We start from the raw sequence: 23,772 nt of genomic DNA, 5'->3' as shown, positions 1-23,772 counted from the left end.
ACTGTGTCCTCTCTCTCCCAACCACTACAACACTGTGTCCTCTCTATCCCAACCACTAGTACTACTACACCGCGTCCTCTCTGTCCCAACCACTACTACACTGTGTCCTCTCTATCCCAACCACTACTACACTGTGTCCGCTCTATCCCAACCACTAGTACTACTACACTGTGTCCTCTCTATCCCAACCACTACTACACTGTGTCGTCTCTATCCCAACCACTACTACACCGTGTCCTCTCTATCCCAACCACTAGTACTACTACACTGTGTCCTCTCTATCCCAACCACTACAACACCGTGTCCTCTCTATCCCAACCACTAGTACTACTACACTGTGTCCTCTCTATCCCAACCACTACTACACCGTTTCCTCTCTATCCCAACCACTAGTACTACTACACTGTGTCTTCTCTATCCCAACCACTACTACACCGTTTCCTCTCTATCCCAACCACTAGTACTACTACACTGTGTCCTCTCTATCCCAACCACTAGTACTACTACACTGTGTCCTCTCTATCCCAACCACTACTACACCGTGTCGTCTCTATCCCAACCACTACTACACCATGTCGTCTCTGTCCCAACCACCACTGCTTCTACTACTCTGTGTCCTCACTGTCCCAACCACTGCCACTACTACTACACCATGTTCTCTCTGTCCCAACAATGACTTCTACTACACCTTGTCCTCTCTATACAAACAACTACTACTTCTACACTGTGTCCTCTCTATACAAACATCTATTACTTCTACAGTGTGTCCTCTCTGTCCCTTCCAGTACAATTAGTACTACACCATGTCGTCACTGTCCCAACCACTACTACTACAACTACACTATGTCCTCTCTGTCCCAACCACTACTACACTGTGTCGTCTCTATCCCAACCACTACTACACTGTGTCCGCTTGAAAGATTAGTGGAATCTGTGTGGGTTGCTGGACAGGTAGGATGACTGACAGTGAAGGTGAACAGGTGGTCACGTGTCAGGTGACAGAGGAATGTATGAGACTGAGGCAGGAATTCCTTTAACCATAAAGTGGTATATTTACTGGTAGTCTGTGCTGCATCACAAAGGAAACAAATAACATGTATACAATCAAATTCATAATCAAAGATCAAATCATAGCAGTCATTATTAACAATTCACATTACACAATATGTTTCAAGCGTGCGCTCCAAGCCGCGCTCCGCGGTGATAACTATAAACAATAACTGAATGGCCCACTCTCCCGATCACCACAGATCATTCTGATGAAAGGTAAGAGTCGGTGGACTTACGTGGATTCATGGACGCACAGAACTTCTGGATCAGATGGATTTAGGGAAGAGAAAGCAGCGAGACCAGGCGATGGCAATTTCCTCCTTTTATAGAGTTGAGATCTGTAGGACATTTCCACCTGACCTAATTAAAGCGCCCCTGGCCCAGCTGAGTAAATGGCAATTAAGTAAAGGAGTATTCCACCAACTCCATGGGCCTTTTCTACAGCCACCCCGGAAATTTGTTAATTTCCACATTCCTCAAAAAGGCTCATTGCTCCCCATCCTCTGTTATCTCAGGGAGAGGAATCAGTCGGGCAACTGGCCGGATATATGTCCGGTTCTTCACCTGGATTTCCACTGATCTACCACGACCATCGGTCCCAGGCATGGTCTTAGTTATACGGCCCACCGGCCAGGAGGCTCGAGGCAGCTGAGGGTCCACCATCATTACTACTTGGCCAGTTTCCAGGCTGGCCATTTCTCTCCGCCATTTCACTCTGTGCTGTAGACTTGGTAGGTAATCCCGAATGAATCGGGCCCAAAAATGGTCAGCTAAGATTTGGCTGTGTCGCCACCGGCATCTGCCGACGAGGTTGGTATCAGCATACATGGCTTGAGGAAGTGACGCATCTCGGCGTCCCATCAAGAGCATATTCGGTGTAACCGGATCGGGGTCAGCGATGTCTGCAGAGAGATATCCCAAGGGTTTGGAGTTCAGAATCCCTTCCACCTCTATCAGGACAGTCCTCAAGACCGTTTCAGTGACAGTTTGGTCCCCTAGTACGACTCGTAAGGCCGTCTTTACAGATTTGATCTCTCGCTCCCATGTTCCTCCAAAATGAGGAGCGCCTGGAGGGTTAAATTTGAATGAGATTTGTTGGTCCATCAGCTGATCCTGGAAGCTGGGTTCCATGGCTTGGAAGGCTTCCTCCAACCTGGCTTCTCCTGCCTTGAAGTTCGTACCTCTGTCAGCCAGGATCTCGTAGGGTTTCCCCGTCGGGAGATAAACCGCCGTAGGGCCATGAGGAAGGCTTCCGTATCCAAACTCTCCAGTAGGTCCAGGTGGACACATCTGGTTGTCATACACTTGAATAGAATGCCCCAGCGCTTTTCCACACGACGACCTAACTTGATCATCAAGGGGCCGAAGCAATCTACTCCTGTTGACCAGAAGGGTGGTTTAAGGAGGCGCAAGCGAGCAGGGGGTAAATCTGCCATTTTGGGCACCGTAGCTCCGGCCCGCCATCTCTGACATTCTACGCAGGCGTATTGGTGCTTACGAATGGCTCCTCGTCCTCCAATTATCCAGTACTTCCGCCTCATCTCCCCATAGACCCTCTCTGGCCCTGGGTGGAGAAGCCGCTCATCATAACTCTTGATGAGGAGCCTGGTAAGAGGGTGTCTGGAGTCGAGGATAATTGGGTGGATAGCATCTGGGTCCAAAACCTCCGCTTGGCGCAGCCTCCTCCGACTCTGATCACTCCAAGGATTGGATCATATTCTGGGGCAAGAGAGAGAAGACGGCTGCCCTTAGCCACTTCCCTACCGGCTTTCAGAGCTTTTAACTCCTCAGGAAGCTAACTGCTTGTGCTTGCTGGAGGAGTAGTGTCTCTGCCGCGAGGGAGGTAGGTATAGAAGCCACCCCATCTGAGGTCTGGTTTGTGGCTGTGATCAGATCCGGCAGTGTTTGGGATTGTGTTAGGTCAGGGAGAGCTGTTGTTGGTTCCGTAGAAATGCTGTAGCATTGGGCAGACTTCCTTAACTCATGAGCTTCAGTCGGTCGCGGAGGGGCCGCACGCCTGGGGGCTGTCGGCCACTCGTTCTCTGGTTGGGACAAGAATGGTGGTCCCAAGCTCCAGCGATGGGGTTTAGCCAATTCCTTAAGGGTTTTACCTCTAGTAATGTCATCAGCAGGATTGTTTATACTATCAACATACCTCCAGTCCTGGACTTCTGTTAGGTCTTGATTTCCGCAATGCGAGTCCCGACAAACACCTTATACCTGCAGGACTCCGACTTGAGCCATGTCAATACAGTGGTCGAATCACTCCAGTAGATGATCCTTTGGATTGGCAAGGTGAGCTCGGCTCGCAAGGTAGAGGCCAACTGGGCTCCGGAAAGGGCAGCACTGAGTTCCAGCCTAGGCATTGACAACTGCTTCTTGGGTGCGACCCTGGACCTGGCCATGACAAAGGAGACATGGGTGTGGCCTGCCTTATCCTCCACTCTAAGATAGGAAACCGCCCCATAAGCTCGCTCCGAAGCGTCACAGAACACATGCAGTTCCAGGCATGATCCCAGTTGGTCAACACAGGATGGTACATAACATCTTGGCATTTGGACATCAGAGAGCTCCGTTAACTCAGTTTCCCAACAGATCCATCGTTCCACTAGGTCAGCTGGGTGGATTGGTTCATCCCAGTCCCTCTTGGTCTGCCACAGGTCCTGGACTAAGACTTTGGCCCGTGTTGTGTATGGCAGGATATACCCAAGGGGATCGTATTGACTGGCCAGGGTCCGATAGATGGTGCGCAGAGTGGGGGTTTTGGTACTCGGGGATGAGCGGTGCTTATACCCCAGGGTATCCGGTAGGCAGCTCCACCTCAGTCCTAGAGTGGGCTCTTCTGGGTTAGCACCAGACTGCGTTAGCCATAGTTCACTGCTACTGGACCTAGCTTGTGGCGGGAGGTGCTGGATAACCTCCGCTCTGTTACTAGCCCACTGTCGGACCTCAAATCCCCCTTTGGACAGGAGATTCCGCACTTTATCAAGGAGTGATTTCGCTTCAGCCGTGGAGGGGATGCTTTGTAAGCAGTTATCCACATAGAAGGCATTTTCCACTGAATCCAATACTTCTGGGTCACTGTCTGGATGCTCCCGTGCGTGTCTCTGCAGAGCGTATATGGCACAGCAAGGACTGCAGGTGGTGCCGAATGGGAGTACCTGCCAGTCATAGATTGTGGGCTCTGCATCTCGTTCCATATTTCGCCATATGAACCGGAGCAGTGTGGTGTCGGAAGGCAGTAAACGAATCTGATGAAACATGGCTTTGATGTCTCCACTGATGGCTGTAGAGTGCTGCCGGAACCGGAGAAGGACACAGAGCAAGAAAGGACCTAAGGTTGGTCCGGGGAGTAGACAGTCATTCAGGCTTTGACCAGCTGCTTGGAATGAACAGTTGAAGACAAGTCTATACTTCCCACCATGTTGCTGGATAACATGGTGAGGGAGATACCAGGATTCACGGAGTGCGTTTCCCTCTTCATGAGCTGTCACTTCAGTGACGTAGCCTGCCTTCACAAGGTTATGAATCTCTCGGTTATGAACTTCTGCAAGCTCAGGATTCTTCACCAGGCGTCGCTCTGTTCCACGCAGTAGTGGGAGTACAGCCCGTGTCGTGGTTGCCAGAGGAGGATGGTTGGGCACCCGTAGCAGTGGGGTTGCATACCTGCGAACGCCATCCATTTCAGTGGTGGTGGTGCTCTTCTCCAGGAGGTCTAATGCATAGGAGTCATTTTTCGAGCGAGTGACCTCCTGTAGCTTCCGGTTGGAGAAGGTGTCCATCTTCCATAGCATCTCAACATTCCGAAGGAGGTCAGTGGCTGCATCTGGATTGCTTCTGGTGAAGAGGACTTGCTGTGACTGTACAGCTTGGGTGGAGAGAAGTAGATGGGATGGACCTTGCACAGCCCAACCCAAGGATGTATGGACAGCAATGGGTCCTCCTTCTGGTCCAGCTCGTATAGGCTCAGTCGGGGTGACGAGATGTGGGTGGTCTGACCCAATCAGGATAAGTGGTGCTACTCTGGCCAGGTTAGGAAGAGGCAATCCTCGTAGATGAGGATATTGTTTCTGTAGAACACTTACCGGGCAGGAGTGCTCTGCGAGATTCAAGCCATCTGCCGTGAAGGCATTGGTGATGTTATAGGCCACGTCCCTGTTTCCTGAAGGTGAAATGCTAAAGGTTACAGCAGAGCCTTTCATTTGGATAACATCATGTCGCACCGTTCTGAGATTAAGGGTCTCGGGGGTCCCTTCCAGGTTAAGCTGACGGGTGGCCGCTGTGAAAATGATTGTTCTTTCTGACCCATCATCTAGAATGGCGAATGTACAATGCTTCTCCCTTCACTTTGCAGAGTGACCTTGACCACCTTCAACATGACCCTTGGAGATCGGTTCTGCTGGTCGAGATACAGCTCCTTTGCAGCTCCTACCATGAGCATACTCTGCTCCTTCTTTGCTTGGGGAAATAGATCATGCAACACGGTGAGATGGATTTCTTTACAGCGGTTGCAGGGTTTCCTCAATGTGCAGGTCTCCACCTTATGGCTACGGGCACACTTGTAGCATCGCTCGCCTGAAGTGATCCAGGCCTTCAATTGAGTTTGAGTGAGCTTTTTTACTCTGGGGCATGAGCCAAGGAAGTGCCCCTTACTATTGCAATATGGGCAGTAAGGCTGGAATTTGATGTTCTTGCTCTTGAGAGGGGTCTTCTTCCCGGGTTCCTCCCCGGCCTCACTATTTAAGTACATGGTAGTGGGATTTGGCCTGTTCTGTCCCTGCTGGCGTTCAAACTCCTTCCTTCCCCCTGTGGCTATGGCGGAGATTGTGGCCTGGTGAGCGATGCTCTTCGCCTTTGCCTTCACCTCCAACCATGTGGCCAGGTCTCTGAGAGCATAGGTGCTTCTCGAGCCCTCTTTCAGGATGCCCTTATTCAAACAATGTTCAATGAAACTGTCTCTGAGGTACACTGGAAGTTTGCTGAGAAGCCTGTCCACGTGGGAGCCACATTTAAGCTCGTTCCCGTCTTCTCCTTCAACGGATTGGAGCATCGAGGTCAGGGATTGGACTGCCAGGGAGAATTCTTGGAAGGCAGCATGGTCTCCCATTTTAATTGGAGACGTGTTCAGGATGTTGTTTAGTTCATTCTGGACTAGCTGACGTGGCTCACCATATCTCGCCTTCAGGGCCTGGAGAGCTGCAGTGTATGGTGTTGCGGAGTGCATAAATGATTGGGCCAGCCTGTATGCACTTGGAAACCGCAAATGATCCATTAGTACTTGGTATTTGTAGCGTTCTGACAGATGACTGTGAATACCCAGTAGACTCTCCAATGCCATTTCCAAAAGGACAAATTCACTCTCCTTTCCATTTTCAAAGTATGGCAGTTTGGGTCTGGGAATTCTATAGGCTGAGGCTACTAGAAGTTTCATAATGTTGGCTCCCTCTTCTGGTTGCGTGAAGGATAAACCCGGGACTTCTGATGAGACCACTGTGGCCTCATTGGGCCGGTCACCTACTGTCCCAGACCCACCATTTGTGGCAGCCGGAATTGGGCGAGAGCCCTCCGACCTGTTGTTTGAGGACTGGCCTGGCCCTGGATGAAAGGAACGATTTGCCTTGGTTGGTAATTGGCGGAAAGGCGAAGGAGTGATGCTTTGTCCAGATGGAGGAATGCTAACTTGTGTCACTGGCATAGAGGGCGTTGGCGGAGCGGCCCGTCTCCCGTGCTCCGTGTTGGCTGTTGACCCCGGAGCCTCCGAGGACTGTGTGCCATGCTGTACCAGAGGGGCAGATTGGGAAAGAAAGGCAGACAGTTCAGGTCCATGTGGAGGGGTGGTCAGGTCAACTCCCTGTTCGTTCCTCTCCAGGAAGGATGAGACCATCCGTGCCTCCTCTAATTCCCTTCTGGCTTGACGGTGCCGTCGCTGCTGTGCCAGGTCCTTGGCAATGAATTCCCTTTCCTGTAGAGCTCTACGGGCCTGCACATCCAATTGGTGACATCGTTCGTCAGCCTGTCGTTCCTCCTCAATCTGACGCTCAATTTCCTCCAAAGCTAATAGTTTCATCCCTCTTGTAGGACAGCGTTCTGTGAATTGCTGAGGGCTAGTGAATGGCGGCTGCCATGGCCACTTCCAAAGGGGTATCCACTGGTCGAACTCCCACTCCGTCTAGAGTGCTTCGACGATTTCCCATTAGTTAAGGGGTGAGCGGAGCCTGCCTCTGGAAGCTGGTCGACCTGTGTAGTGGGAGTTACCTCTTCCATAGGTTCCTCACATAGACCACTTTCCTGCTCCAAAGCAGTTTCCGGTCCTTGGCTCAGAGGGGATGGTTGATGGCTGAAACATATAGTTGATCCATCAACTCTTTGAGCTCTGGTGGGCTTGCCCTTTGATGTCGGAACCTCGACCACATAGTCCTTAAGATAACCAGGTGCTTGCCTGGTTCTTCTGGTGCTCCTGGTAGTTGAGGATGAAGCCTTTGCTTTAGGCTTAGCTCCTGGATATTTCCTTTGTTCCAAGACCTTTCCCTCAGCTGCTCTCTCCTCCTCTCTTCTTCCTTCCAGTGGAGACAATTCTTCCCTCTCCGCCTCCATTTCCTTTTCACCTGTCTTTGGTTCAGTCATCATCTGGCTCAAAGGACCATTGAAAGATTAGTGGAATCTGTGTGGGTTGCTGGACAGGTAGGATGACTGACAGTGAAGGTGAACAGGTGGTCACGTGTCAGGTGACAGAGGAATGTATGAGACTGAGGCAGGAATTCCTTTAACCATAAAGTGGTATATTTACTGGTAGTCTGTGCTGCATCACAAAGGAAACAAATAACATGTATACAATCAAATTCATAATCAAAGATCAAATCATAGCAGTCATTATTAACAATTCACATTACACAATATGTTTCAAGCGTGCGCTCCAAGCCGCGCTCCGCGGTGATAACTATAAACAATAACTGAATGGCCCACTCTCCCGATCACCACAGATCATTCTGATGAAAGGTAAGAGTCGGTGGACTTACGTGGATTCATGGACGCACAGAACTTCTGGATCAGATGGATTTAGGGAAGAGAAAGCAGCGAGACCAGGCGATGGCAATTTCCTCCTTTTATAGAGTTGAGATCTGTAGGACATTTCCACCTGACCTAATTAAAGCGCCCCTGGCCCAGCTGAGTAAATGGCAATTAAGTAAAGGAGTATTCCACCAACTCCATGGGCCTTTTCTACAACTACCACCACACTGTCTCCTCTCTGTCCCAACCACTACTACTCCTACACTGTATCCTCTCTATCCCAACCACTACTACTACCACTACACTGTGTCCTCTCTGTCAGAACCATGACAACTACTACTAAACTGTGTGCTCTGTCCCAACCAGTACTACTACTACTACTACACTGTGTCCTCTCTCTCCCAACCACTACTATTACTGCACTGTGTCCTCTCTGTCCCAACCACTACTTCTACTACACCTTGTCCTTTCTGTCCCAACCACTACTACTACTACACTGTGTCCTCTCTGTCCCAACCACTACTATTACTGCACTGTGTCCTCTCTGTCCCAACCACTACCACTACGACTACACTGTGTCCTCTCTGTCCCAACCACGACTACCACACTGTGTCCTCTCTGTCCAAACCAGTACTACAACTACTACTACACTTTGACCGCTCAACCTGTAAGTTGTGTTGTGACAAGGTAGGGGTGGTATACAGAAGATAGCCCTATTTGGTAAATGACCAAGTCCATGTTATAGCAAGAACAGCTCAAATAAGCAAAGAGAAACGACAGTCCATCGTTACTTTAAAACATGAACGTCAGTCAATCCGGACACTTTGAAAATGTCTTCAAGTGCAGTCGCAAAAACCATCAAGAGCTATGATAAAACTGTCTCTCATGAGGATGCCAGAGGAAAGGAAGACCCAGAGTTACCTCTGCTGCAGAGGATAAGTTCATTAGTGTTAACTGTCTCTCACGAGGACCGCCAGAGGGAAGGAAGACCCAGAGTTACCTCTGCTGCAGAGGACAAGTTCATTAGAGTTTGCTGCACCTCAGATTGCAGCCCAAATATCAACATCAAATGTTCAGAGGAGACTGCGTGAATCTGGCCTTCGTGGTCGAATGGCTGCAAAGAAACCACTACTAAAGGACACCAATAAGAAGAAGAGACTTACTTGGGCCAAGAAACACAAACAATGGATTTTAGACAGGTGGTAATCTGTCCTTTGGTCTGATGAGTCCAAATTTTTGATTTTTGGTTTCAACCGCTTGTGTCTCTGTGAGCCGCAGAGTAGGTGAATGGATGATCTCCGCATTGTCTGGTTCCCATCAGGGGAGGAAGTGTGATGGTGCTTTGCTTGTGACACTGTCTGTGATTTATTTTATTTTATTCAAGGCACACTTAACCAGCATGGCTAACACAGCATTCAGCAGCGATACGCCATCCCATCTGGTTTGCTCTTAGTGGGTCTATTATTTGTTTTTCAACAGGACAATGACCGAAAACACACCTACAGGCTGTCTAAGGGCTATATGACCAAGAAAGAGAGTGATGGAGTGCTGCATCAGATGACCTGGCCTTCACAATCACCTGACCTCAACCCAATTGAGATGGTTTGGGATGAGTTGGGGTGCAGAGTGAAGGCAAAGCAGCCAACTAGTGCTCAGCATATGTGGGAACTCCTTCAAGACTGTTGGAAAAACATTCCTCACGAAGCTGGTTAAGAGAATGCCAAGAGTGTGCAAAGCTGTCATCAAGGCAAAGAATGGCTACTTTGAAGAATCTCAAATATAAAACATTTTTTGGTTTCTAAATGATTCCATATGTGTTATTTCATAGTTCTGATGTCTTCACTATTATTCTACAATGTAGAAAATAGTACAAATAAAGAAAAACCCTTGAATCAGTAGGTGTGTCACATTTGACTGGTACTGTACATGGGCTAAGATAGAGGAAGTCAAACATACGCACGCACGCACGCATGCACGCACTCACGCACCACGCACGCACGCACGCACGTACGCACACACACACACACACACACACACACACACACACACACACACACACACACACACACACACACACACACGTGTGTGTTTATGTGTGGGTGTGTGTTTGCACATGCATGTGGGTGTGTAAAGGTGAGTTGCCCCCTCAGACTGATAGTGGAGAACCTCACTCCAGCAGGTAATGGAAAAGGTCAACAGAGATGGGGAGAGAAAACAAGAGATGAGACAAAATAATGTCAGAGAGGAAAAAAAGATGGTACAGACTTAGATACAGAAAATGAGGAGGGAGCGTAAGAGTGACAGAGAATGATAAGGAATGCCAGAAATATCCCCCTAGCCAATCTATCTTTACGCGCAGGAGATCACATGATGGATGGGACCTCAGAAGTCCAAACAGATATTACTCTACACTTCACCATAAACACACACACGAACAGACACACACACACACACCTCAGCCCCAACTGTCTGTGACCTGTGTTGGGAGCAGACATGGGTTCAAATACTATTTCAGATAGTAACCCTAACCCTAACCCTAACCCCTAACCCTAACGTTTTTTTAAAGTTTTCAGAAAACTTTTTTTTCTTCAAATAAAGGTTGAAGAATGTATTTGGAAATATTCAAATACACTCCCATGCACCCAGATATTTGAAAATAGCATTTGAAATAAGTATTTGAAAATAATTTCAAATATAATTTGGTCAATTATTATATATATATATTTATACACGGCTCAAAAAAATAAAGGGAACACTTAAACAACACAAATCACACTTCTGTGAAATCAAACTTTCCACTTAGGAAGCAACACTGATTGACAATACATTTCACATGCTGTTGTGCAAATGGAATAGAAAACAGGTGGAAATTATAGGCAATTAGCAAGACACCCCCAATAAAGGAGTTGTTCTGCAGGTGGGGACAACAGACCACTTCTCAGTTCTTATGCTTCCTGGCTGATGTTTTGTCTACAACCCACACAAGTGGCTCAGGTAGTGCAGCTCATCCAGGATGGCACATCAATGCGAGCTGCGGCAAGAAGGTTTGCTGTGTCTGTCAGCGTAGTGTCCAGAGCATGGAAGCACGGAGGCACTACCAAGAGACAGGCCAGTACATCAGGAGACGTGGAGGAGGCCATAGGAGGGCAACAACCCAGCAGCAGGACCACTACCTCCGCCTTTGTGCAAGGAGGAGCAGGAGGACCACTACCAGAGCCCTGCAAAATGACCTCCAGCAGGCCACAAATGTGTGTGTGTCTGCTCAAACGACCAGAAACAGACTCCATGGGGGTGGTATGAGGGCCCGACGTCCACAGGTGGGGCTTGTGCTTACAGCCCAACACCGTGCAGGACGTTTTTCATTTGCCAGAGAACACCAAGATTGGCACATTCACCACTGGCGCCATGTGCTCTTCACAGATGAAAGAAGGTTCACACTGAGAACATGTGACAGACGTGACAGTCTGGAGACGACATGGAGAACGTTCTGCTGCCTGCAACATCCTCCAGCATGACCGGTTTGGCGGTGGGTCAGTCATGGTGTGGGGTGGCATTTCTTTGGGGGGGCCACACAGCCCTCCATGTGCTCGCCAGAGGTAGCCTGACTGCCATTAGGTCCCGAGATGAGATCCTCAGACCCCTTGCGAGACCATATGCTGGTGCGTTTGGCCCTGGGTTCCTCCTAATGCAAGACAATGCTAGACCTCATGTGGCTGGAGTGTGTCAGCAGTTCCTGCAAGAGGAAGGCATTGATGCTATGGACTGGCTCGCCCGTTCCCCAGACCTGAATCCAATTGAGCACATCTGGGACATCATGTCTCGCTCCATCCACCAACAGACTGTCACGTTGCACCACAGACTGTCCAGGAATTGGTGGATGCTTTAGTCCAGGTCTGGGAGGAGATCCCTCAGGACACCATCCGCCACCTCATCAGGAGCATGCTCAGGCGTTGTAGGGAGGTCATACAGGCACGTGGAGGCCACACATACTACTGAGCCTCATTTTGACTTGTTTTAAGGACATTACATCAAAGTTGGATCAGCCTGTAGTGTGGTTTTCCACTTTAATTTTGAGTGTGACTCCAAATCCAGACCCTCCATGGGTTGATCAATTTGATTTCCATTGATCATTTTTGAGTGATTTTGTTGTCAGCACATTCAACTATGTAAAGAAAAAAGTATTTAATAAGAATATTTCAATCATTCAGATCTATGATGTGTTATTTTAGTGTTTCCTTTATGTTTTGAGCAGTTTTTATATATTTTTCTTACAAATAACCGTTCAAATACTAAAAAATAAGTACTTTTTTTTGGCTGTCTATTTGAAAATACTCAAATACGCAGCATAGTCCCTTGCTCCCCCATGGCATCACAGTCCCTCCCCTCATCCCAAATCCCCTATAGGTGGTCTCTATCCCCTCATGCTCACATCCAGCCTCTCTCTCCTCTTCCTGCTGTGGCACACTCCCGTGTCACACTAGAAGTCTATGTTGCCTTAGTAACATGGCTATGTTACCCTCCTCAAGTCTCTCTTACAGTCTCTCGTACAGGGCACATACCCTATGGACTCTCCCTGTTCATTCCTATATGCACTCCACTAATTAGAATTGAGCATACCGTATAAGACTCAAATGCCTATAGTAATCAAAGCCCAAGGGACAAAAATATTCTATATTACAGTGATCGTTAGAGAGAAACACAGACGATCTATAATATATAGCTACTGTATCATTTTGGCAACCAAAACAATGGTCCCCTGTGAGTATTTGAGGGTGGAGGAGATCAGAGCAGACCATCGATCCCTTTTAGCCAGGGATAGACTGCACTGCTCGACCTTCGTCCTCTCTTAGACCTTTGTCTGTCTGTCAGTCTCCAAGACAGTCTGTTGACTTTGAAAAGGAGACTAAGGATTCTCAAGGAGACATTACACACAGAACCGACATGGCTCCCATGATAATTGTAATTGGTACAGACTACGGAGATATCATTAATGTTGTGTGTGTGCGTGTGCTATACTAACGTGTGTGTTTTGTTCTGTTGTTCCAGGTATAGATGTGTTGTCCATGCATACCATGCGTACTCAGAGGCCCAGCACCATGTTGTCTGATGTTCGACAGCTGGTCTCCAGCGGGGTCAGTCTCAACCAACGCAACAGCGACGGGGTTACTTTAGTGAGTACCTACCAGTGGAGGCTGCTGAGGGGAGGACGGCTCATAGTAATGGATGGAACGGAGAAAATGGAATGTACAGTATTTGATTCCATTACACTTCTTCCGCTCCAGCAATTACCACAAGCCCGTCCTCCCCCATTAAGGTGCCTCCAACCTTCTGTGGTGCCTACCAGTACTCCTCTATGATCTACCTCTCTCTCACTCTCTCTATCTATCTCTCTCTCTTGCTCTCTCTCTATCTCTCTCTCTTGCTCTCTCTCTCTATCTCTCTCTCTTGCTCTCTCTCTCTATCTCTCTCTCTCTATCTCTCTCTTGCTCTCTCTCTCTCTATCTCTCTCTCTTGCTCTCTCTCTCTCTATCTTGCTCTCTCACTCCATGTCAATGGCTGTATACAGTAGATGTGTCTGTGTAATGTGTTTATTTAACCCTCTCTCTCTCCATCTCTCTCTAGCTCCACATAGCGTGTGCTAGTGGCTATAGGGATGTGGTGTCTGTGCTGCTGGAGCACGGGGCGGATCCTCAGCCTTCCGACAACGGCTATTGGACACCTCTCCACCTGGCTGCCAAATATGGACAGGTACTGTCATATCACTGTACATTCACATATCCAGTCGTGTCAGATCCACGGATGGAAAGTGAACAAAACTTTGTTTAGTGAATGTAACGGATGTGAAACGGCTAGCTTAGTTAGCGGTGCGCGCTAAATAGCGTTTCAATCGGTTACGTCACTTGCTCTGAGATCTTGAAGTAGTGTTTCCCCTTGCTCTGCAAGGGCCGTGGCTTTTGTGGAGCGATGGGTAACGACGCTTCGAGGGTGACTGTTGTCGATGTGTGCAGAAGGTCCCTGGTTCGCGCCCGGGTATGGGCGAGGGGACGGTTTAAAATTATACTGTTACATTGATGCTGTTGACCCGGATTACTGGTAGTTTATAGACCAGTATTGCTGGCTAGTTTATAGACCAGTATTGGCTGGCTAGTTCACAGACCAGTATTGGCTGGCTAGTTCATAGACCAGTTTTGGCTGGCTAGTTTTTAGACCAGTATTGGCCTGCTAGTTCACAGACCAGTATTGGCTGGCTAGTTCATAGACCAGTATTGGCTGGCTAGTTTATAGACCGGTTTTGGCTGGCTAGTTTTTAGACCAGTATTGGCTGGCTAGTTTATAGACCAGTATTGGCTGGCTAGTTTATAGACCAGTATTGGCTGGCTAATTTATTGACCGGTTTTGACTGGCTAGTTTTTAGACCAGTATTGGCTGGCTAGTTCACAGACCAGTATTGGCTGGCTAGTTTATAGACCAGTATTGGCTGGCTAGTTTATAGACCACTATTGGCTGGTTAGTTCATAGACCGGTTTTGGCTGGCTAGTTTATAGAGCAGTATTGGCTGGCTAGTTTATAGACCACTATTGGCTGGCTAGTTTATAGACCACTATTGGCTGGTTAGTTCATAGACCGGTTTTGGCTGGCTAGTTTTTAGACCAGTTTTGGCTGGCTTTTTTATTTGTTTACCTTGTCTAGTCACATTCTGAGACCTATGGAAGATAACTTGTATAACAGAAATCTCCTCTGTCGAACACACTAGCTCAAAGTGCTGGCACGGCACTGCATGTATTCATTAATGCCTTTTGGTTTAGCGATTTCATGGTGTTTCTCACAGGGAAGGAGATTGATTTCAGGATATGGATGGAGGGCAGGTGGGGAAGAGGGAGATTTGGGTAGAGGGATAGGGGGCTTTGAGGGAAAGGGAAGCGTTCGTGTTAAAATCTTGCTGACACGGTCCAATATGTAATTACATTTCTGGGGCTGCATGGTTGGGATGCTGACAAAGAGAATGTATTCATATTATGAACCGTTTGTTTCCTTCTTTGTTCCTCTACTACCCCCAGGCCAGGTTTCTTCTCTGTAGTGTGTTTTACCGTAAAGTCTTCCTTTCTGTTACCTCTCAACCGTCACTATCTCAAATGAAATTGTATTCGTCGCATGCTTCGTAAACAGGTTCAGACTAACAGTGAAATGCAGAGACAAAAGACAGTATTGAAAAATAATAACACGTGGAATAAGTTGAAAAATAATAGCACGTGGAATAAGTTGAAAAATAATAACATGAGGAATAAGTTGAAAAATAATAGCACGCGGAATAAGTTGAAAAATAATAGCACGTGGAATAAGTTGAAAAATAATAACATGAGGAATAAGTTGAAAAATAATAGCACGCGGAATAAGTTGAAAAATAATAACACGAGGAATAAGTTTAAAAATAATAACACAAGGTATAAAACACAATGAGTAATGATAACTTGGCTATATACACGGGGTACCAGTACCTAGTCGATATGCAGAGGTACAAGGTAATTGAGGTAGATATGTACATATAGGTAGGGATAAAGTGAATAGGCAACGGGATAGATTATAAACAGTAACAGCAGCGTATGTGATGAGTCGAAAGAGATTAGTGCAAAATGGTCAATGCCGATATTCCGGGTAGCTATTGGTTAGCTATTTAACTAACTATTTAGCAGTCTTATGACTTGGGGGTAGTAGCTGTTCCAGACTTGGTACATCGGTACCACTTGTCATGCGATACCTCATCCCTCTCTTTCTCAAACTCCACAGTTTATCTGAGTGCATACATAAGTGAATTTGAGTGCAGACTGACAGGGGAGGGGAGTAGTAGAGAATCGTTTGGAGCCCTATCTGCTGGAGCCCTTCCGGCTGGAGCCCTACCTGCTGGAGCCCTTCCTGCTGGAGCCCTTCCCGCTGGAGCCCTACCTGCTGGAGCCCTTCCTGCTGGAGCCCTTCCCGCTGGAGCCCTACCTGCTGGAGCCCTTCCTGCTGGAGCCCTACCTGCTGGAGTCCTACCTGCTGGAGCCCTTCCCGCTGGAGCCCTACCTGCTGGAGCCCTTCCCGCTGGAGCCCTACCTGCTGGAGCCCTTCCTGCTGGAGCCCTTCCCGCTGGAGCCCTACCTGCTGGAGCCCTTCCTGCTGGAGCCCTACCTGCTGGAGCCCTTCCCGCTGGAGCCCTTCCCGCTGGAGCCCTACCCGCTGGAGCCCTTCCCGCTGGAGCCCTTCCTGCTGGAGCCCTTCCCGCTGGAGCCCTACCTGCTGGAGCCCTACCTGCTGGAGCCCTACCTGCTGGAGCCCTTCCCGCTGGAGCCCTACCTGCTGGAACCCTTCCCGCTGGAGCCCTACCTACTGGAGCCCTTCCCGCTGGAGCCCTATCCGCTGGAGCCCTTCCGGCTGGAGCCCTACCTGTTGGAGCCCTTCCTGCGGGAGCCCTTCCTGCTGGAGCCCTACCCGCTGGAGCCCTTCCCGCTGGAGCCCTACCTGCTGGGAGCCCTACCCGCTGGAGCCCTATCCGCTGGAGCCCTTCTGGCTGGAGCCCTACCTGCTGGAGCCCTTCCCGCTGGAGCCCTACCCGCTGGAGCCCTTCCTGCTGGAGCCCTTCCCTCTGGAGCCCTTCCTGCTGGAGCCCTTCCCGCTGGAGCCCTTCCCGCTGGAGCCCTTCCGGCTGGAGCCCTACCTGCTGGAGCCTTTCCCGCTGGAGCCCTACCTGCTGGAGCCCTTCCTGCTGGAGCCCTTCCCGCTGGAGCCCTACCTGCTGGAGCCCTTCCTGCTGGAGCCCTACCTGCTGGAGCTCTACCTGCTGGAGCCCTTCCCGCTGGAGCCCTACCCGCTGGGAGCCCTACCCGCTGGAGCCCTTCCCGCTGGAGCCCTATCCGCTGGAGCCCTTCCTGCTGGAGCCCTACCTGCTGGAGCCCTTCCCGCTGGAGCCCTACCCGCTGGAGCCCTTCCCGCTGGAGCCCTTCCTGCTGGAGCCCTTCCCGCTGGAGCCCTACCTGCTGGAGCCCTACCTGCTGGAGCCCTACCTGCTGGAGCCCTTCCCGCTGGAGCCCTACCTGCTGGAACCCTTCCCGCTGGAGCCCTACCTACTGGAGCCCTTCCCGCTGGAGCCCTATCCGCTGGAGCCCTTCCGGCTGGAGCCCTACCTGTTGGAGCCCTTCCTGCGGGAGCCCTTCCTGCTGGAGCCCTACCCGCTGGAGCCCTTCCCGCTGGAGCCCTACCCGCTGGGAGCCCTACCCGCTGGAGCCCTATCCGCTGGAGCCCTTCTGGCTGGAGCCCTACCTGCTGGAGCCCTTCCCGCTGGAGCCCTACCCGCTGGAGCCCTTCCTGCTGGAGCCCTTCCCTCTGGAGCCCTTCCTGCTGGAGCCCTTCCCGCTGGAGCCCTTCCCGCTGGAGCCCTTCCGGCTGGAGCCCTACCTGCTGGAGCCTTTCCCGCTGGAGCCCTACCTGCTGGAGCCCTTCCTGCTGGAGCCCTTCCCGCTGGAGCCCTACCTGCTGGAGCCCTTCCTGCTGGAGCCCTTCCCGCTGGAGCCCTACCTGCTGGAGCCTTTCCCGCTGGAGCCCTACCTGCTGGAGCCCTTCCTGCTGGAGCCCTTCCCGCTGGAGCCCTACCTGCTGGAGCCCTTCCTGCTGGAGCCCTACCTGCTGGAGCCCTACCTGCTGGAGCCCTTCCCGCTGGAGCCCTACCTACTGGAGCCCTTCCCGCTGGAGCCCTATCCGCTGGAGCCCTTCCGGCTGGAGCCCTTCCGGCTGGAGCCCTACCTGTTGGAGCCCTTCCTGCGGGAGACCTTCCTGCTGGAGCCCTACCCGCTGGAGCCCTTCCCGCTGGAGCCCTACCCGCTGGGAGCCCTACCCGCTGGAGCCCTTCCCGCTGGAGCCCTATCCGCTGGAGCCCTTCTGGCTGGAGCCCTACCTGCTGGAGCCCTTCCCGCTGGAGCCCTACCCGCTGGAGCCCTTCCTGCTGGAGCCCTTCCTGCTGGAGCCCTTCCCTCTGGAGCCCTTCCTGCTGGAGCCCTTCCCGCTGGAGCCCTTCCCGCTGGAGCCCTTCCGGCTGGAGCCCTTCCTGCTGGAGCCCTTCCCGCTGGAGCCCTACCTGCTGGAGCCTTTCCCGCTGGAGCCCTACCTGCTGGAGCCCTTCCCGCTGGAGCCCTACCTGCTGGAGCCCTACCTGCTGGAGCCCTTCCCGCTGGAGCCCTACCTGCTGGAGCCCTTCCTGCTGGAGCCCTTCCCGCTGGAGCCCTACCTGCTGGAGCCCTTGCCGCTGGAGCCATTCCCGCTGGAGCCCTTCCCGCTGGAGCCCTACCTGCTGGAGCCCTACCTGCTGGAGCCCTTCCCGCTGGAGCCCTACCTGCTGGAGCCCTTCCCGCTGGAGCCCTTCCCGCTGGAGCCCTACCCGCTGGAGCCCTTCCCGCTGGAGCCCTACCTGCTGGAGCCCTTCCTGCTGGAGCCCTTCCCGCTGGAGCCCTACCTGCCGGAGCCCTTCCTGGTGGAGCCCTTCCCGCTGGAGCCCTTCCCGCTGGAGCCCTACCTGCTGGAGCCCTTCCCGCTGGAGCCCTACCTGCTGGAGCCCTTCCTGCTGGAGCCCTTCCTGCTGGAGCCCTTCCCGCTGGAGCCCTTCCCGCTGGAGCCCTACCTGCTGGAGCCCTTCCTGCTGGAGCCCTTCCCGTTGGAGCCCTTCCTGCTGGAGCCCTTCCAGCTGGAGCCCTACCTGCTGGAGCCCTTCCCGCTGGAGCCCTTCCCGTCTGAGCCCTTCCCGCTGGAGCCTGGCGCTGGCACTCTGCATACGAACTACACACTGACACATACTGTATACCTGCAGCATTGTCACTCACTTTAGCATCAGCAGGCACATTCAGAGAGAAGGGAACAGCCTCATCTCTGCAACACTTTATATTACAAGTATGTTTTATAGGTTAAGTAAAAGGGTTATGTAATTAGACTAGGTAATCTAATTAATAACTCAAAAGGATGTAAAACTGTACCCTATAAGTACAGTTGTGTTTCATGCGTCTCTTAATTCCACTCCCCATTAGTACTGAACGGAGGTCAGTAGTATTCTGTTGTTTACGGGTCATACTGTTGCTGGGTGCTGTTTGCTTGAGTCACAGTAGCATTAGCTCATACTGTTATACAGTAAACTCAGCGAACCCTGTGTAATCATAGCCGGTATTTCACTGGCACACGTAATAGGCTAATATTTCACTATCCTGGGTAAATGACTCCCATGGACTGTAGCCTATTACTGTTGCTTATTAGGCTTCTGTTTCTCCTTCACTTACTTTCACGTCTCCCTGACATTTTCCTGGTTCAATCTGACATTTGACCCCAGCCAGGGGGTCACTACCGTGACGATAGTGACGTGATGGGGGTGCATTTATAAAGTGTTGACGGGAGTATGTGAGGGTGTACCTTGTGGACATACTGTGGCCTGTAACCTGGCCCGCTGTTCCCAATGTGAATCCAGGTTACAGTCATAGGTTACACTGTGGTAGAATATGCTGAGTCACTCTCTATACTTTACTCCAAAATTGATTTTATAGCATGAGAGAGAGAGAGAGAGAGAGAGAGAGAGAGAGAGAGAGAGAGAGAGAGAGAGAGAGAGAGAGAGAGAGAGAGAGAGAGAGAGAGAGAGAGAGAGAGAGAGAGAGAGAGACACAGAGAGGAACTATAGCTGAACGCATTTTGAGACCATAAGTAATGTGTTTAATAAAAGACACACTCTCACGTACCTCTGACCTCTAGTAGTGCAGAGCGGGAGTAGAGGAGGATGTACTGTAGCAAGTCAATATGGCACAGAGCTATGATGCATACTCTAATACAGGAGTTCGGTAACTTCTTCACCTGACCCCCACAACAGTAACAACAACAAAAAATGAAATAAAAAAAATGTTAGCATGATGACGAACATGACAAAAGGAACTGATGATGCACTACTTCATTTCTAAATTGTACCTTGCATTATATTATCACAACTTTCAAAAGTAAGTTTGATACTGGACTGAGTTCCTAGGGGGCACACCCCACAGTTTGGGGACCCCTGCTCAAACAGACCAGTGTCATACTGATGCATGGCCATGTCTGTGATCTTAGTCATTTTCATCTCATTGTGATTTGCTTGTGTATGCGTGTGTGTGTGTGGATCAGGCATTGACAGACAATCTCTCACATGCTGCCTTGGGCATGCCATCCATTGGCATGTCTCACCATAAATTACATACATTACCCACATTACATACATTACACACATTACACACAGTACATACATTACATACATTACACACATCACACACATTACATACATTACACACATTACACACATTACACACATTACCCACATTACATACATTACACACATTACACACATGACATACATTACACACATTACACACATTACACACATTACATACATTACACACATCACACACATTACACACATTACATACATTACACACATTACATACATTACACACATCACACACATTACATACATTACACACATTACCCACATTACATACATTACACACATTACACACATTACACACATTACATACATTACACACATCACACACATTACATACATTACACACCTTACACACATTACATACATTACACACATCACACACATTACACACATTACATACATTACACACATTACATACATTACACACATCACACACATTACATACATTACATACATTACATACATTACACACATCACACACATTACATACATTACACACATTACACACATTACATACATCACACACATTACATACCTTACACGCATCATACACATTACACGCATTACACCTACTTCAAATAACACACACATACACAAATCACAGATCACACATCTCTAACCTCACATATCACACAGGTGTTGCTTGTCGCAACCCTGGGGGGGGGGGGGGATTAATAGGCTTTGTGAGAGACAGAGAGAGAGACAGATAAACTCCAATATCTGTGAAATGCTGTGAAATGCCACAGTGTTCCAACACAGTAGCAATATTTGTTACCTGTTGCCACAATAAAAAGGGCAACAAATGAAGAACAAGCCCCATTATAAATGCAACCCATATTTATGTTTATTTATTTTCCCTTTTGTACTTTAACTATTTGCACATCGTTACAACACTGTATACAGTATAGCCATAACATGACATTACAACACTGTATACAGTACAGCCATAACATGACATTACAACACTGTATACAGTATAGCCATAACATGACATTACAACACTGTATACAGTATAGCCATAACATGACATTACAACACTGTATACAGTATAGCCATAACATGACATTACAACACTGTATACAGTATAGCCATAACATGACATTACAACACTGTATACAGTATAGCCATAACATGACATTACAACACTGTATACAGTATAGCCATAACATGACGTTACAACACTGTATACAGTATAGCCATAACATGACGTTACAACACTGTATACAGTATAGCCATAACATGACGTTACAACACTGTATACAGTATAGCCATAACATGACGTTACAACACTGTATACAGTATAGCCATAACATGACGTTACAACACTGTATACAGTATAGCCATAACATGACGTTACAACACTGTATACAGTATAGCATAACATGATAACATGACGTTACAACACTGTATACAGTATAGCCATAACATGACGTTACAACACTGTATACAGTATAGCCATAACATGACGTTACAACACTGTATACAGTATAGCCATAACATGACGTTACAACACTGTATACAGTATAGCCATAACATGACGTTACAACACTGTATACAGTATAGCCATAACATGACGTTACAACACTGTATACAGTATAGCCATAACATGCGTTACAACACTGTATACAGTATAGCCATAACATGACGTTACAACACTGTATACAGTATAGCCATAACATGACGTTACAACTGTATACTGTATACAGTATAGCCATAACATGACGTTACAACACTGTATACAGTATAGCCATAACATGACGTTACAACACTGTATACAGTATAGCCATAACATGACATTACAACACTGTATACAGTATAGCCATAACATGACATTACAACACTGTATACAGTATAGCCATAACATGACATTACAACACTGTATACAGTATAGCCATAACATGACATTACAACACTGTATACAGTATAGCCATAACATGACATTACAACACTGTATACAGTATAGCCATAACATGACATTACAACACTGTATACAGTATAGCCATAACATGACATTACAACACTGTATACAGTATAGCCATAACATGACATTACAACACTGTATACAGTATAGCCATAACATGACATTACAACACTGTATACAGTATAGCCATAACATGACATTACAACACTGTATACAGTATAGCCATAACATGACATTACAACACTGTATACAGTATAGCCATAACATGACATTACAACACTGTATACAGTATAGCCATAACATGACATTACAACACTGTATACAGTATAGCCATAACCATACAACACTGTATACAGTATAGCCATAACATGACATTACAACACTGTATACAGTATAGCCATAACATGACATTACAACACTGTATACAGTATAGCCATAACATGACATTACAACACTGTATACAGTATAGCCATAACATGACATTACAACACTGTATACAGTATAGCCATAACATGACATTACAACACTGTATACAGTATAGCCATAACATGACATTACAACACTGTATACAGTATAGCCATAACATGACATTACAACACTGTATACAGTATAGCCATAACATGACATTACAACACTGTATACAGTATAGCCATAACATGACGTTACAACACTGTATACAGTATAGCCATAACATGACATTACAACACTGTATACAGTATAGCCATAACATGACATTACAACACTGTATACAGTATAGCCATAACATGACATTACAACACTGTATACAGTACAGCCATAACATGACATTACAACACTGTATACAGTATAGCCATAACATGACATTACAACACTGTATACAGTATAGCCATAACATGACATTACAACACTGTATACAGTATAGCCATAACATGACATTACAACACTGTATACAGTATAGCCATAACATGACATTACAACACTGTATACAGTACAGCCATAACATGACATTACAACACTGTATACAGTATAGCCATAACATGACATTACAACACTGTATACAGTATAGCCATAACATGACATTACAACACTGTATACAGTACAGCCATAACATGACATTTCAACACTGTATACAGTACAGCCATAACATGACATTACAACACTGTATACAGTATAGCCATAACATGACATTACAACACTGTATACAGTATAGCCATAACATGACATTACAACACTGTATACAGTACAGCCATAACATGACATTTCAACACTGTATACAGTATAGCCATAACATGACATTTGAAATGTTTATATTCCTTTGGAACTTTTTTGAGCGTAATTTTATTTTGTTATTTTTTTATTTCACCTTTATTTAACCAGGTAGGCTAGTTGAGAACAAGTTCTCATTTGCAACTGCGACCTGGCCAAGATAAAGCATAGCAGTGTGAACAGACAACACATAGTAACACATGGAGTAAACAATTAACAAGTCAATAACACAGTAGAAAAAAAGGGAGTCTATATACATTGTGTGCAAAAGGCATGAGGAGGTAGGCGAATAATT

The 23,772-nt window shown here is 48.1% G+C and overlaps 1 protein-coding gene across 1 annotated transcript in view; it reads left to right on the top strand.

The window, feature by feature from the left end:
- The window catches only part of LOC124045622 (unconventional myosin-XVI-like), a 217,297-nt gene that overhangs the window by 82,262 nt on the left and 111,263 nt on the right, over positions 1-23,772 (top strand). The window contains 2 exon segments of the mRNA XM_046365059.1: positions 13,105-13,229; positions 13,681-13,806. Coding sequence (XP_046221015.1) covers positions 13,105-13,229; positions 13,681-13,806 — 251 coding nt within the window.

The sequence above is a fragment of the Oncorhynchus gorbuscha genome, linkage group LG01, assembly GCF_021184085.1.
Source record: "Oncorhynchus gorbuscha isolate QuinsamMale2020 ecotype Even-year linkage group LG01, OgorEven_v1.0, whole genome shotgun sequence".
Classification (NCBI taxonomy): Eukaryota; Metazoa; Chordata; class Actinopteri; order Salmoniformes; family Salmonidae; genus Oncorhynchus; species Oncorhynchus gorbuscha.
Note: the sequence above shows the minus strand (reverse complement) of the source record. Positions and strands in the feature narration are given on the sequence as shown.